Source organism: Pseudomyrmex gracilis, unplaced genomic scaffold (assembly GCF_002006095.1).
Source record: "Pseudomyrmex gracilis isolate BER0280 unplaced genomic scaffold, ASM200609v1 scaffold_7, whole genome shotgun sequence".
In the NCBI taxonomy this organism is placed as follows: Eukaryota; Metazoa; Arthropoda; class Insecta; order Hymenoptera; family Formicidae; genus Pseudomyrmex; species Pseudomyrmex gracilis.
In genome coordinates, this window is record NW_018020591.1 from 874,675 (window position 1) to 889,248 (window position 14,574).

Below are 14,574 nucleotides of genomic sequence, written 5' to 3' on the forward strand. Positions count from 1 at the left end.
TAATCCATCGCGTATATCATCTGTCTATCTCTCTCTCTCTCTCTCTCTTTCTCTCTCTCTCTCACTCTCTCTCTCTCTTTCTCTCTCTCTCTCTCTCTCTCTCCTTTTCCTTCTCCCTCTTTCATTTTCTCGCACACACAGATGTTCTCTCCTTTCTTATTTCCACCCCTTTCCTTTCACTCTCTCCTCATCTCGTACATGCTTTCTTTGTTTTTTTTTTTTTTTCTGACTCGCATTCGATCCGGAAAGTTGATGATCCATTAAGTTTATAACAGTCGCGTGTTCACGAAGAGCATTTTAATAAATCTTCGCATTTTCGTTGTGACAGGAACGATCAATAATATGTTTATTTTTTGTTGTTTTTTTTTTATTATTTTTTATTATTATTATTACTTTACGACGAAGAACCACAACACGTCACGACGCTACAAATCGAGTTCTACAAATTGAAGTTTTTCGACTCGGCCATTCGCGCAGTGTCATTCTAAAATTACATTTTCTATCTATGATACAGACATAGGAGGAATTTTCATTTTAAAATCGGGATCTGCGTCGATCAATCTGAAAACGCTACGGTTGAACGAACGTGTTCGCGCATAATTAAACACTTCGCGCGCGAAATTCACCGTTTGGACCGATGGCAGACGGATATATGTATGGTGTGTAATGTGTGTAATGTATATACTTTTTGAAGCATCGCGAATTTCCAAGAGTTGCCGATTTTCGACTTCGCTCAACATTTCGCGACTCTATAACGGCTTCTTTACCGTTGCACACACGTTTAAAGCTGAGAAAATCCGTTTTTCTCTTCGAGAAAGAAACAACGCGTCCCGCTTTGTTCTCTCGCTCGCGCGCTGAGAACACGACGTAGGAATTTATAATCGATGTCGTTGCTTTAATTTCTGATTCTTGTACACGTTCCACGTTTTAAAAATGTCTTTCCGCTCTTCGGAGACTCTTTCTTCCGTGTGTGTAGTCTTGAGAGGTTCGTGTGTCTCGTCGTTCGCGCGTTCAGAACGCGGTTTTTCCACACAATCATCTCATGCGCGCGTTTTGTATCTCTAAAATGAAAGAAAAAAATAACGGGAGAAAAAAAAAAAAAAAAAAAACAATTAAGCCACGGATGATCGAGAAAACGCACGCTCGCGATACCGTCCAGTAAGTAGTAGTAGTAGTTGTTGTTGTTGTTGCACGATGACTTCGAGAAGCGGCGTCACCGGATGGAGGAAACCCGGCGAGGAAGGAAGAACGTGTTTCGCATGTTTTAATATAACGCGCGCGCGCGTGTACGAGGTAATTCGAGAATATCTCGAGATTATTGAACACTTGGGGTAGTTTTGGGGCCTGGGATGCCGAGCGAGTGGTCACGTTTGTTGTTTTTTTTTCTTTCTTTTTTTTTTTTTTTTTTTTTTTTCATTAGCCCGCGTTCGCCGAAGAACTCTCGGAGATCTCACAATCGACAAGAAAAGACGGATTTTTCCTCGCGCGTAGAACACAATAAACACGATATGTCGCAACGATGCAATTGTAGTATTTTTTTTTTTTCCATTTTCTTCGTAATAACTGACGAAATCGCTACCTAAGTGTGTGTGTATCAAGCGAGTGTTTTTTTGTTTTTTCTTGCTGATTGCGCAGACACTTGATTGTGCAAGATACATTTGCTCTAACGCGCGCAAATGAAAACAAGCGTTATTATTATTAATTCAGAAAATGGCAATTGTCACGCGTTGAATTGAATACCTTCGGTATAGTGTTTCACGCAATTATTTAACGATAGATGACCGTATTTAAAAGATCTCATCATCTTTCGCAATTAGCCAACGTAACTGTTCCAGGTGTCGTCTATCGTTAAAAAAAAAAAAAAAGTTCGTTCACTCGAATATTGCTCGTGATCCTTCTCTTCTTCCCCTCCCCCCCTGCCCCACGACGAACGCGGGCAACGACTGAGAGAGATCGGAGACGAAGAGAAAGAATATAATGTGTATATATATATATATTGTGTCCGGTTTTGTTTTGCGAGAATCGATGAGAGAAGTCTCGGATCGTCCCGGCCCGAAAGAAAGTCGCGTGGCAGACATTTTAAGTCACCGTTGTTGTTGTTGTTGTTGTTGTTGTTGTTGTTGTAATTTTCAACACTACATGCACCACACACAACACGCGCACGCATACCACATGCACACACAGGGACAGCGCGCTCGCCGACTGGCTGACAGAGATGATCACGATTTTGTTTTTGTTTTGTTTTGTTTTGTTTTGTTTTTGCAGCTGCACAGGACGTTCCGCGTTGCGGGGGGTCAGTAATTTATAGCGAGCTGTCCCGCTGGCATTTTTAAATCTATGAGAACCTAAGAAAATGAATTTTTTAATATTCATCAATTAGCTTTTATCTAGTAAGAAGGTCTTTTTTTTTTTCCAACTTTCTCCGCTCTTCCGGCCTGCTCTCTCACTCTTTCTCTCTCGTTTTGTATCTTGCATAGTGCACTCTCTCTCTCTCTCTCTCTTTCTCTCTCTCGTCTCTTCTTCGCGTTAATCAATAACGTTTCGCGATTCATATAATTAATAAATGGCTCTCGAATGGCAGCAGGTTCTCTTCTTCATTTTTTTTTGTTTTTTGTTTTTCTCGATTCGCCGGCAACCAGGCCGCGATCTACCACCGCTCTGCTATCCGAGTGTTATCTTAAATATGATACTGAACTCAATGGAGCCGCGGCAGCATCCACATACCATAAACACATCGGAGTTTTGTGCAATTCAAAATTGCAGACATTAACATTTGTGTTAGAGCAAGCACCAATAGATACAAAAACACAAGACTGATTGCACTGACAAACCTTTTAAATGAAATTGCTTTACATTGAAAATGTTCAACGACATTTGCAAAATCTTCAATCTTATACAAGCGAAATATAGAACTAATTATTCCAAAATTTGTGTATCTGTGTGTGTGGGTGTGTGTGTGTCTTTCGTTTTGGACAGTCTTGACGTAAGTACATTATCACTTTTTTACGCGCGCGACACATTCAGTATCGTATTTAAGATAAATAACATATCGTTTCAACTTTTAATTCTCAACGTGTCTTCAATTGGAAGCGTGATCCAATTGATAAAAGTATTTATAATATACCGTTGTTCTATATCACGTCACCGATATCGTTCTTCCCACTGCTCTCGATCTCGAGATTATTAAAGTACCAACAAACTCTCAGATCCAATCATCGAGCTTACCTTTCACCCGCCCCGTTCTTTCCCGTGTGTGTTCGCGTATGTAGTGTGATATTATCTCCGCAGTAAGAGTCGTAACTACTGAAACTACGCTTTTGCCGTTTTTTTTTTTTTTTGTTTTTTGTTTCTCTGACAGCTACTTGTTATTAAGACTCGAAACCGAACGGATATCGTTTTATCAATAATAATGAGAATACTGCGAATGAGACTTTATTTTATAATTATATTTTTCTTTTTTTTTTTTTTATTTATTACTTTATTTAGTTATTTACCTCATATAATAACGCTCTCCCCTGTATTTTTAGTTATTATAACTATAGTTATTTTTAGTATAACTATAGACTGTGCCGATATCTATCATACCACAGGTCCTTCATTATATAATTAACAATTAATTAGAGTTTTATTACGAAGTACTTCGGTGTCATGTGAGATACCTAAAAATTCTGGTTTTTTTTTTTTTATTTTTATTTTTATTTTTAACGGTTTCTCTTGTTACATATTGAGCACTTCTGTTTTTGGTTTGCTCTTGTTTTTTTTTTTTTTGTTGTTGTTGTTGTTTGTGTCTCGTAATTGTATGTTTTATTATTCTTTACGCGAGTCTTTTTTTTCCTTCCTCTTACCTTCAACTTGTGAAATTCTTCCCTTCAATGAAAGGGCGTGTTACGCGTGCCGATCTTAACGTAGCGGTATTTGCGCGTATTGATCGACGATCAACGAAAGCCTAGTACGAAGTTTATTTTTTTTTTTTTCTCGGTAACGCAAATGGTGTCTACGATAATACACTAATTAATCAGAAGTCGCGTTAAGATGTAATAATCTGCATTCGGCATGCATAAGAATGCACGTGATTTCGTGATTCTCTATCGCACGTTAACGCCGCGTCTCTGTTCAAGTGTGTGTTCGTTCTCGTTAACGTTCCGGATCTCCTCTCTGTCGTTCCTCGGTCGGACTTTCTTCTTTTTCTTCTTTTTCTTCTTCTTCTCTTTTTCTTCTTTTTCTTCTTCTTCTCGCGTTTCTACTACATCACGTTTACCACATTTCTTTAGGCCTGACACTTGTGCACCAGTCGCACTGCAGCGCTACTTATCTCGGCGACTTCCTATTCTCCCCTTTTCGGTTTTTGCTCTTGTCTTGCTTTCTTCGTTCCATCTTCGAGCGACACTCGCAGAGCATAATTCCCGTCCAAGAATTGAACAGCACCAGCAGTTAGTACCAATCGTCAGCGGAAAGCTTCGTAGCCAACGTGTCGTTGAACGCGAGGCGGAAAGCGCGGCTTTCCCGTCGTCGGCATCGTCTGCATAGTGATGATCAATCTTCTTGACGATCTCCCGAACAATTTCTGCGACTTCTACGGAACTCGACACGCGCGTGCAAGCAATTGGCAGCAAAGCCAGAACGACGAGCGTGCTTTATTATTTGTTTTTTTTTTTGTTTTTTTGTTTTTTGTACCTTGCGCTGCACCTATGACGCTAGAGGGTCTTCTCCGTGTCTAAACATAAATAAATCTCGCGCGTCTTTCGCCGTGTGAAAGTCAGCGCCGAAACTTAAACGCACCTTTCCTTGTCCATTTTCCCGTTTGTTTGTTTCTTTCGATCACGCGGACAGACCCAATAGCACATCTCTCGTGAAACGTGTTTTTTTTTTTTTTTTTTTATCTGTTCAACATGAGTGATTTGTTTTTTTTTAATTTTTAAAATTTTTTTTATTTATTTATTTTTCTGTCTTTGTTCCGATATATCTCTCAAGAGTGTGAGTATGCGTTTTTTCATTCTCTCTCATCATCATTCTCTCTCGGCTTCTTTCTCTCCCGCTCTCGCTCTCTCGTACGTTCACTCATCCTCTTGCGCGCGCGCTTTGCATGCGTGTGATTTTAATCCTCGCTGTGTTTAATAGTAAGTTTCTTGCTCGAGCCAACCGCCTGGATTTCGGCGGAGGTAGAATCGTCTCGTCTCGTCGTAAATGAAGATAGCGAACATGAATGGCAGAGCTGGTAGCCACCATACGAATCTGCAATGGAAGCGAGTTTTTTTCACGTTATTTTCATGATGAAATATTTCTGTTTTGTTTTGTTTTAAAATGTCAATTGTACACGTGTGCGTGCTGAGAAATCGAATATCTCACAAAAACGTGCGTACGTACTTGAGTGGGAACATACGAAGACCCTTGTCCATGCCGGGCGTGTAACTTAGGAACGCAGCGAGGGCGGTCTCGAATACGAGACCGAAGTTCAGAGCCCAGTTTCTCATTCCTTGGTGAATAATCGAGTTGCGACGTGTTTTGCAAACAATCAGATCAGCCCACTGTACGATCACGATCGACACGAAGAAAGCTGTGTGACAGGTGAACTCCAATGTCTTGCGATCCCTGTAGGTCTGCAAAAAATAAACCCCCGTACGGTGTGATATTCTCGTTCGACTCGATAAAAAAAACAAACAAACAAACAAATTTGACGAAAACGAAAAATTTGAATTTATGAAATTTCCGAGCGTCTTGAAATATCGAGCCACAATTTTGTGAAATTCCGTTACACTCACCCACTCCTGGCCGTAGCTATCGGTAAGATCATTGATGGCCTTGGAGTCCCATTGTTTTCGAATCCCGAACAGATACGTGGGCAAGAATCCGTTTTCAGCCATGATTACGAAGTAAACGAAGAAACCGGCCGCAGCTTGAATCATGCCGATTTGACCGTATGCCATCGAAATAAGCCTAGATAAAGAAATGTCGATTTGAAATATTTCCTTCTTAATGCAAACGACGATTAAATTTCGAGGAATCTCTTGTCGTATAAAAACTTCACCGTATTCAATACAAACAATTTTATTCTCTTGCAATCGACGAAGTGTAGTATGTGCAAAATTCAAGAACTATGTGCAAAATTTTAAGAGATTGAAAAATTTAAATAAAAAATTATTAATTTAATTAACATTAATTTCTTCGCGACTCAAAGTATGATTTTTGAACCGCTTTATTTCATCTCCCTGGACCAGACACGACTCAAGATTCCTCGAAATCTATCAGGAAGCATCATCGAACTTCGATGTTACTTTCTAACAAATCTCTAGTCTCACGTTAAATTTACAAAAGCCGTTGTTATCAGTTAGAAAGCAAATTGCTGAGATTACTTACCGACACGAATAGGCGAACGGTTAACGATCGGTTCATTCTTGACAATGAAGCATGCCACACAGAGTGAGTACAGAGACGGACAGATTTGGACGGATAGACAGATAGGCAAACAGACAGGCAGGCAAGAGATAGAAATGTAGCCAGTTGCTTGTCAGTTCTCACAGAGAGAGGCTTTGTACGAAACGCACTATTTAAATAGCGAAAAGCTACCACGTTTCCGTATATTAAATTTCTAATCAATTATCTCGCGTGGTCAGTCAAAAAAAAAAACAAAAAACAAAAAAGCTTACCCTGTACGCATCCGATTCAGCTTGAGTTAGTGTTTTAACATCGAAGCGATCTATCGATTGGTAAGACAATTAAATTACATGGCGTAAGAGCAAGCGTCCTATATCGCAAGGAGAGAAATTTAGTACACAAGAAGAGATGGTCATCGCATCTGCAACGTCTAATGCTTTGGATATTTTTTGTGATTTTTTTTTAAGGTTTTTCTAAACTAATGGAAGCTGAATCTATTTCTATTTTCTAGTTGCAAGTATAACTCGAGATTTCTCTCGTGACGATCAACATATCTCCGGTCAAATCGTTCGTGTCTAATCGTGAGATATTATCAATCGTCGAATGAGAACAGAGCTTAGTTTTTAGCGCTACTTCGAAACAACAAAGACAGAAAAAAAAAAAAAAAAAAACTGCACGTTCTTGACTTCTTTGCGATTAAACAGAGAAGCGGTAGCAAAAAGTGCGATCTATAAAACAATTGACGAGAGTTACGAGAGTTTGATAAGATACAGTTTTATCAGAACGATAAAACCGCATCGTATCTCGAATTCCCGTTTGTTCTTCGCGCGTTCGCAAATAAAAAAATTTGTCGCACTAAAAGTCCTGCACGTCATCGCTCGTTGCGCACACACACACTTAATAAACGTGACTCGGAACATCAAATTCTCAACGGTGTGTTGTAAAAAATAATAAAAAAAAAAAAAAAAAAAAAAACCATCATGCAGTGAAAATCTGTGCGAGAGTCAAGCTTGGATGAGTCGCATGCGTTCGCATTCGTGCGACGATAGATGTAAATTAAATCGAGTAAGTTTGATCGAACTGTGGGCCGGTGGAGAGCTGACTCGGCCGGATCAATGAAAGCGCAGACAGACTGAAAAGGATTATTAGAGAGAGAGAGAGTTCGGTTCGAGAGTTAGCGTTTTGTACGAAGCGTGTGCGAAGAGCGAAATGTCAAGTTTGCGTTAGACTAACGTTGCCTGTCGCTCGCACGACATTGAAAATTCTGACGTTCGGATGCGATAAAGTGGCGGAGCGCGCGAAAGAGCGACCGATAACGCGTGTGAGAGTAAAGAGATCGTGTTTCTCGTTCGTCACAGTGGAAAAAAAAGAAAAAAAAAAGAAGAGAGAAGGCTGTTTGCATTAAGACCGTGTCGCGCGTTGCTCGTGTTTTCAAAAGCTCCGCTCTTCCCGAGACTACATCAAAATTGACTTCCTACGTCGACGAGAAAAAAAGAAAAAAAAAAATGACGAGATCAAACGGAGAAAAACATTCGGAACGTGCGCTCGCGATATTCCTACCGCTCCGGCAATCGCGTTTCTTCCGTACATACAAACGTGATGATCCCATTCTCTTGTCTCGACCGTCAAAAGATCCGTCGCGCCGATATCGATCTTTGAAAATTTTATATTTTACGGAATAATAAATAACACGCGAAAAATATATTGGAAATAAACTACACTTTGCAATTAAAGTAAGTAAAGTTATAAAACTTCCTTCATTAGCACGCGTGTGTGTAGGTAAGACAGAAACTATAATCAAAATTTTCAGAGGCGAATGTTGGATCGTACGAATCGGCGGAGAACAAGAGTTCGCGACACTGTTATAATACAGAGAGATAATAATTTTTCATATATTCGATCTTTTCCGAGCGTCAATACACACATATCCGAAATAAGTAACTTGACAGACTGATAAAAAGACTTCCACGACATTCTCTTCCGATCTGAATATTCTCTCGCGATACGCGAACGTACACAGAAAAAAAAAATGGAGTTGCTTCAATTAAAGTTGACGTCACGGGCTGTTAAAAAAATAAATAGTTCATTCAATTGCATATGCGATTAATTTAATGTCTAGATTCTTAAAGCAACCATCTGCTGTGTATATAGTGCAATAATAATGATGTTGCATCAACAGGATATATTTCAATTAAACTGATACTGTTGATTCAACATCATCTTTTTTTTTTCCGTGTACATCCAGCGTAAAACGACTATATATATATAGGAACAAATTAATATAATCTCAAGCTGTAAAAAACGATCAAGATCGCAGCGTGTGTTAGTGATTGACCGGGTGAGAGAGAAACAGAAAGAAAGAGATCTCTAAGAACAAGCATTCGGCATTCTCAACACTTGAAAGAACTTTCCTCTGTAAGTAAAAAAACTTGCATTGTGCTCTCTATGCTAGTCAACTAAGATTTCTAAGAATCGAGTCTAAGTTTTTCTATATCGAAAGCAGAGCGCAGAGTGTCCACCTACAAATTGTATCTCCGAGATCAAGACACACTTCGAAAGAGAGACAGAGAGAGAGAGAGAGAGAAAGAGAGAAATTGAAGTCTTTCTGGTCGTTGTTGATTTTACCGACGATTTATATAGAAATTATGATCGCATCTCACTGTGATCTCAGCAGACACTCTGTTATATATATATATAATTGTTATTGTGTATTACACATCTTGTTATTGTGTCGTGTGTGAGTTTCGTTTGTACACATCGCGTTGCAAGTTAGAATTGCACTAAAGTCGTTCCCAGGATTATTTCCATTATTGAATACAGAGAGAAACGCGTATTGCACTATTCACAACACAGATAATCCTGGAAAGACTGATGTTTCCTAACTAGGCTAGATAGAACACATTCAATGTGTGTATGTAGGTGTCGAATTAGTATCGTTAGAGCAGTCAATTGTTTGAAAAAGCGCTCTACGTGGTGCCGTCAAAGTAAAAAATCTCGTCGATATATTTAATGTTATTTCACCATCATCGTGAATTATTTACATGTAATATTTTCTAATCACAGTTTTATCTCGTCTAAACTATCTGTTAATTATTATTTGGTGTAACTAAATCAATTTTACTGATATCAGGCAATAAGGAATACGGTTTTTAGTTGTTATTTCTACTTGTGGAGAAATTAATCGCGTTTGACCACCCTAGCGAATGGCGTCGACAGACATGCAATGTTCCGAAAAATTTATATAAATAATTCCGAAATTGAAATTGAAATATGCGACAATCTCTCGAGAAATTAAAACGTCGAAATTCATTTTCGTCGCGAAAAAAAAAACAAAAATTTTCCAATCGCCCGGAACAATATTCTGAACTGTTTCGCAAATGTAAATGTTCCCGATCACGAAATCAAGATTATGTAATCTCTCCAATAGGCACTTGGTGTATATATTTCAGTGTAAAATAATCAACGTATAAATAATAAATTTAAATGTTTACACATATATATACATACACACACATATATAAAGTGAAAATTTTTCACACAGAGTATAATTGTAAAACATTTTTTTAACTCACAGAGAGTAGAGTATAAAAATAAAAACAACAATAGAAAAAAAAAACGTACGGCGTAGAGTCAGTGGTGCATCAATAATAATACTAAGGTAACACGCTTAGAATACAATAAATGTGGATTCGAAATTATCGTCGCATGCTTCAAATTTCAAATTAACGTAACATCGCATGCCCATCGCGTGTGACTACACTTGTGTGAGTGAGAGACAATGTGGTATCTGTGTGTGTGTCTGTGTGTGTGAGACATACGAGTAATAAAATGATGGCACGTCGATCATATATATATATATAAAAAAAATAAAAAAAATAAATAAAAAAAAAAAAAAACTTAGTCGACTTTTAGTACGGTACGGATGTGAGTGCACTAGATTCTTGCTGGTTTCTCTTTTTGTGGGTGGGTAATTAGAAGACCCACCTTCGGTTGACAAGATTGTCTCTGTAAGGATCGCGTGGCTGCCGTTTCATAATGTCCGACTCCGGTGCCTCGTAGGCTAGCGAGATGGCCGGCACCTGCCATCCACCATTAATTAGAAAGTGTTTGTTAACCCCCACCGCTTTACAAAACAAGTTATATGACATTTAATATTATTATGACATTTTTATGTATGTACACATCACCGTTCGGCACAAATGCGCAAGTGCGAGCGAAAGAGATAGGAGAGATTTGGAGAACGCACAGGTCAATTTAGCGTTTCGCGCGTGATTTATGTACGTGTCGCACATAAATGTAAGGTAATAATAAAAATTATCGCATATATGAGACGACAAATGCGATGGAAAGAAATCGATATTGGCAATATATAAATACGATTCTTTCCGAATTCTTGTGAGAAATGATCTTTTTTTTTTTTTCTTTTATGCTACGTATGCGGCGATGAAGCGTTTTTGCTTTTCTGGCGGAGGGAGAAAACAATCGCCGCAACCAATTCCATCCTAAACGCAGCCTGTCTTTAAAGACATGTTATATATAAGATTGTGTACAATTGCGTTATTTGCAAAAAACTTGTGCCGAAAAATTGCATTAAAGTGTAGCAAAAAGAACCCGGAGAGTCAAAATGACAAACATTTGGCGAGTGTATCTGTGCGTATATCAAAAGATTATGCGCTGCGTTTAGAGAAAGAGAGAAAGAGAAAGAGAGAGAGAGAGAGAGAGAAAAAAAGAAAGAGACGGCCCAGAATTAAGCCCGGAACGAGTGAGATTGAGAAAAATCAAATGTGCCATTAATTGAAACTTAAGTGAGAAAAGGTCGCAAATGAGAGAAAATCGCACACACGCGCAGGATCTCTCGCGTCCCTTTTCCACTTAGCGTTCTCGTGCTGCAAATCTCCAATCACCGGCTGTCGCAATTTTCGACTAAACTATTCTACTTCTCAGCGATGCTCGATGAAACATCAAAGTAAAAGCGTTACAATATAATTCTATAAAACATTATTGCAATAAACTACGTATATTGTAAACTTGGCTAAAAAAGACACGATAAAACAATCAAATCCTAAATTTTTAACTTGAAACAAATGACCAATAGAATATTTTTATTCTAATAATATCAAAAAAGCCTACCTAGATGCCAAAAAAATAACTAATTAACAACTGACGAGCGAGGATAAATTAGACGCATATATATATATATTATACGCATACGTCGAGCATCTCTGAGACGCGAGTGAGGGAGATCCCTTCTTCTCTTTCGTGCGCTTTCGAGTTAGAACGATTCTTAAGCATAGTTTTTCGTTAGTAAATACAAACAATAGCGCAATCCCCTGATGCACGTTAACTTTCATTGTCATAAAAGTCGTTCGTCAAGATATCAAGAAGAAGTCAAAGGCAACAATGCCAAAGGCAAGAATTTGCGTTTCGCGCGCATGAGAGAATTGCAGGGGGTGATTATCCCACGTTCTCCTCCACACTCAATGTTTGCGCATCAAGCTCTCGTCTTGTTTTCTTTTTTTTTTCTTTTTTTTTTTTTTTCGTTTTGTTTTGGGAATTATTTTCTTTGGCGAGATCATGTAAATTAAGAATATACAATCCATTAGAAAGTGGCCAGTCGTAGAAGTGGGTAGAAGGCAGCGGCAGTAGGCAGCGCATTACAGAATAAAACGTGAGAGGACTGTAAAGAATGTATAAAAAAACTGCAAGAAAAAATTTATAACGCTCAAAAATTGTACAAAAGTGTTCGCTTTCTTTTCGAGAGAGTGGATATATGTATATATTGATACTGGTGGCAAGTATATAATAAACAGTACAGTAAATAGTAAGTACAGTAGTAAATATAGAAGTATAGTAGCGCAGCGGCAGCTGTGATATAATATATATATACATATATATTTATATTTATATATATATATGTATATATATGGTAAGATAAAAACAGTATATATACTGGCAGTATAAAAATTTTTAGTAACTATATAAGTAATGGCTTGTATTAAGTATATAAGTGCTGGCTTGTGGTTGTAATATAATAATGATAATAATAAGACTAATGAGAGAAGGACACAAGAGAATAATGATGAGATAATAATTACTCAAGTGCATCAAAGACTAAGACAAGATATGCATAAATATATGTATACATATCGTTAATGTAAAAAATATACATATTATAAGTATATAAGTATATATGTATATATAAGAGTATATATATATTATACACATGTGTATATACATATATCTATATACATAATATATGCTACTCCCGCAAGAAACTTGCCACAACTCAAAAGAAAAAAAAAAAAGATTTATCTAACTTCAGCGAAGAGAAAAACATGTTACATTATTCTACTTAGAAATGTCGTTTTCATTTTTGTCTGTTTTATTTATTTGCGGCGAAATTCTTTCAGGAGCACGATCGATTAAATTTCAACTAGTAGCTGGTTAAAAATTGAGCTTCGTCGACTGCAGTGCATTCGAACGAAAAAAATTTCGTTATTTTACAGTCCGAAAGCGCGTTTTGTTTGAAATAAAATTTTTATCACGTTTTACCGAAGCAATCTCGTCGACGAAACTTTTTTTTTTTTTTTTTTTTTTTTTTATACTGATTTGCAAAGTGACTGACAAAGAGATCTCGCGAACCGGAAAATTTTAATTTTAATGAAACTCTGCACACAAGTAGTAGGTCGAGCAAATAGGTAAATTTATCAATTTTGTTCTATTACGGCGCAAAAAAAACCGGTTTCGAGGTGCAAAACTTCATGTTTTACTTCTGGAGTGATTTACCTCTTTGAACCATTTTTTTTTTACCGCAAATGTAAAAATTCTAAATTTATATATTTGTTCCGACTTACATTTGTTTCGACAAGTTTTGTTAAATTATAATTTTGAGGTTTGCAAGGTTCCCTCCTTGTGGGGGGGACAATTGTTGCTTTAATTAATGGCGAAAGAGATGATAATTGCTTATATACGATGCAGAATCTGATATAGTTTCCCTTCGAAATAATCTTCGAAAGATAGGAGAAAAGAATTGTTACTGCTCTAAAAGAGAAAAAAGAAAAGCTGGAAAAAAATGCACACATATTTTGCATCCGTCACTTCGATCGATCTAGCAATCTAGCTAATATGTATCTGCTGTGTAAAATCGTTAAAGTCCATTTCTTATGACATTTTCGATTTGACATAAATAAATAAATAACAAAGATGTTTAAAAAAAAAAACAAAAAAACATCTTACATCAATCGCTCTTTTTTTTTGTTTTCAATATTTCCTGTTTCATTCACACCGTTGGATCGTTGGATGAATTCGCTAAGCCATAATGAATGATCCAAAATTTCCAGTTGAAAAGAATTTCATGAGCGAAAGAATTTTCCTGAGCGAGGCGTAGCAACGATAAAAACCTGGCCCGAGGCAATAAAGGCAGCCGGGAAGATGGAAGAAGATAGACAGACAGTTAGACAAAAGAAGATATAAACAAAGGAAAAGAAAAGAGATAGAAAAAAAAGAGAGAGAGAGAGAGAATTACGTTTCATGTGGATGCAAACCGATGGTCGAATGACAACACTATTTTTCTATAGTCTCACAATGCTATTCTACTTAATAGTTACTACTACTAGAAGAAAAAGAGGAGAAGTACTACCGTTTTATACTCTTACGAACTTCCGAAACGTGCGAAAACTTCTTCCTTATTGTATTTAATCTCTATGTCTTCTCACGAATATCGTGTTGGTACAACAGGTAGGCTCGCAAAATATATACGTATAAATGTATCAAGTAAAAAACAAGTTGCACATCATATATATATGTATATATCGCAAAATATTCACAACACAATATATATAGATAATGATCCCTTGCATTCACGATATATAGTCACGATATAAAGATAGGGAGAGGCTAATAAAAAACTTACAGCGATAGAACGCGACGATGATGATGAAAAGGAAAAGAGAGATTGATAAATCAGAGAGATGAAATCATCGTGAAAAACGACATAAACAAATAGTTGAAATCAAAAACGAATGCAGAGACGTGAGAAATACAGAGATATAAAATATACAAGAAGATACTGTTACGTTTCCGTTACTGTTTCGTGTTCGTTAACGAACACGAACGTAACATTATATACGTACGTACTTTTTGCACTTTATATAAAACCATATATGCGTTTTTATGACAGAAGGAGAAAGAAAAAAAGAAAGA

The 14,574-nt window shown here is 37.2% G+C and overlaps 1 protein-coding gene across 5 annotated transcripts in view; it reads right to left on the reverse strand.

Annotated features, from left to right (window-relative positions):
- Positions 1 to 210: 210 nt before the first annotated feature.
- LOC109859893 (sodium/potassium-transporting ATPase subunit alpha) overlaps positions 211 to 14,574 on the reverse strand; it is a 50,348-nt gene continuing 35,984 nt past the window's right edge. For 4 of the 5 annotated variants that reach the window (XM_020438618.1, XM_020438593.1, XM_020438627.1 and 1 more), the window contains 3 exons: positions 5,760 to 5,934; positions 5,365 to 5,597; positions 211 to 5,232 (listed from right to left, as the gene is read on the reverse strand). In XM_020438618.1, the coding sequence (XP_020294207.1) occupies positions 5,112 to 5,232; positions 5,365 to 5,597; positions 5,760 to 5,934 (529 nt within the window). In that variant the 3' untranslated portion in view covers positions 211 to 5,111. Of the gene's footprint in view, positions 5,233 to 5,364; positions 5,598 to 5,759; positions 5,935 to 10,356; positions 10,452 to 14,574 lie in introns of all 5 variants that reach the window. The other variant, XM_020438600.1, reaches the window with a different exon arrangement.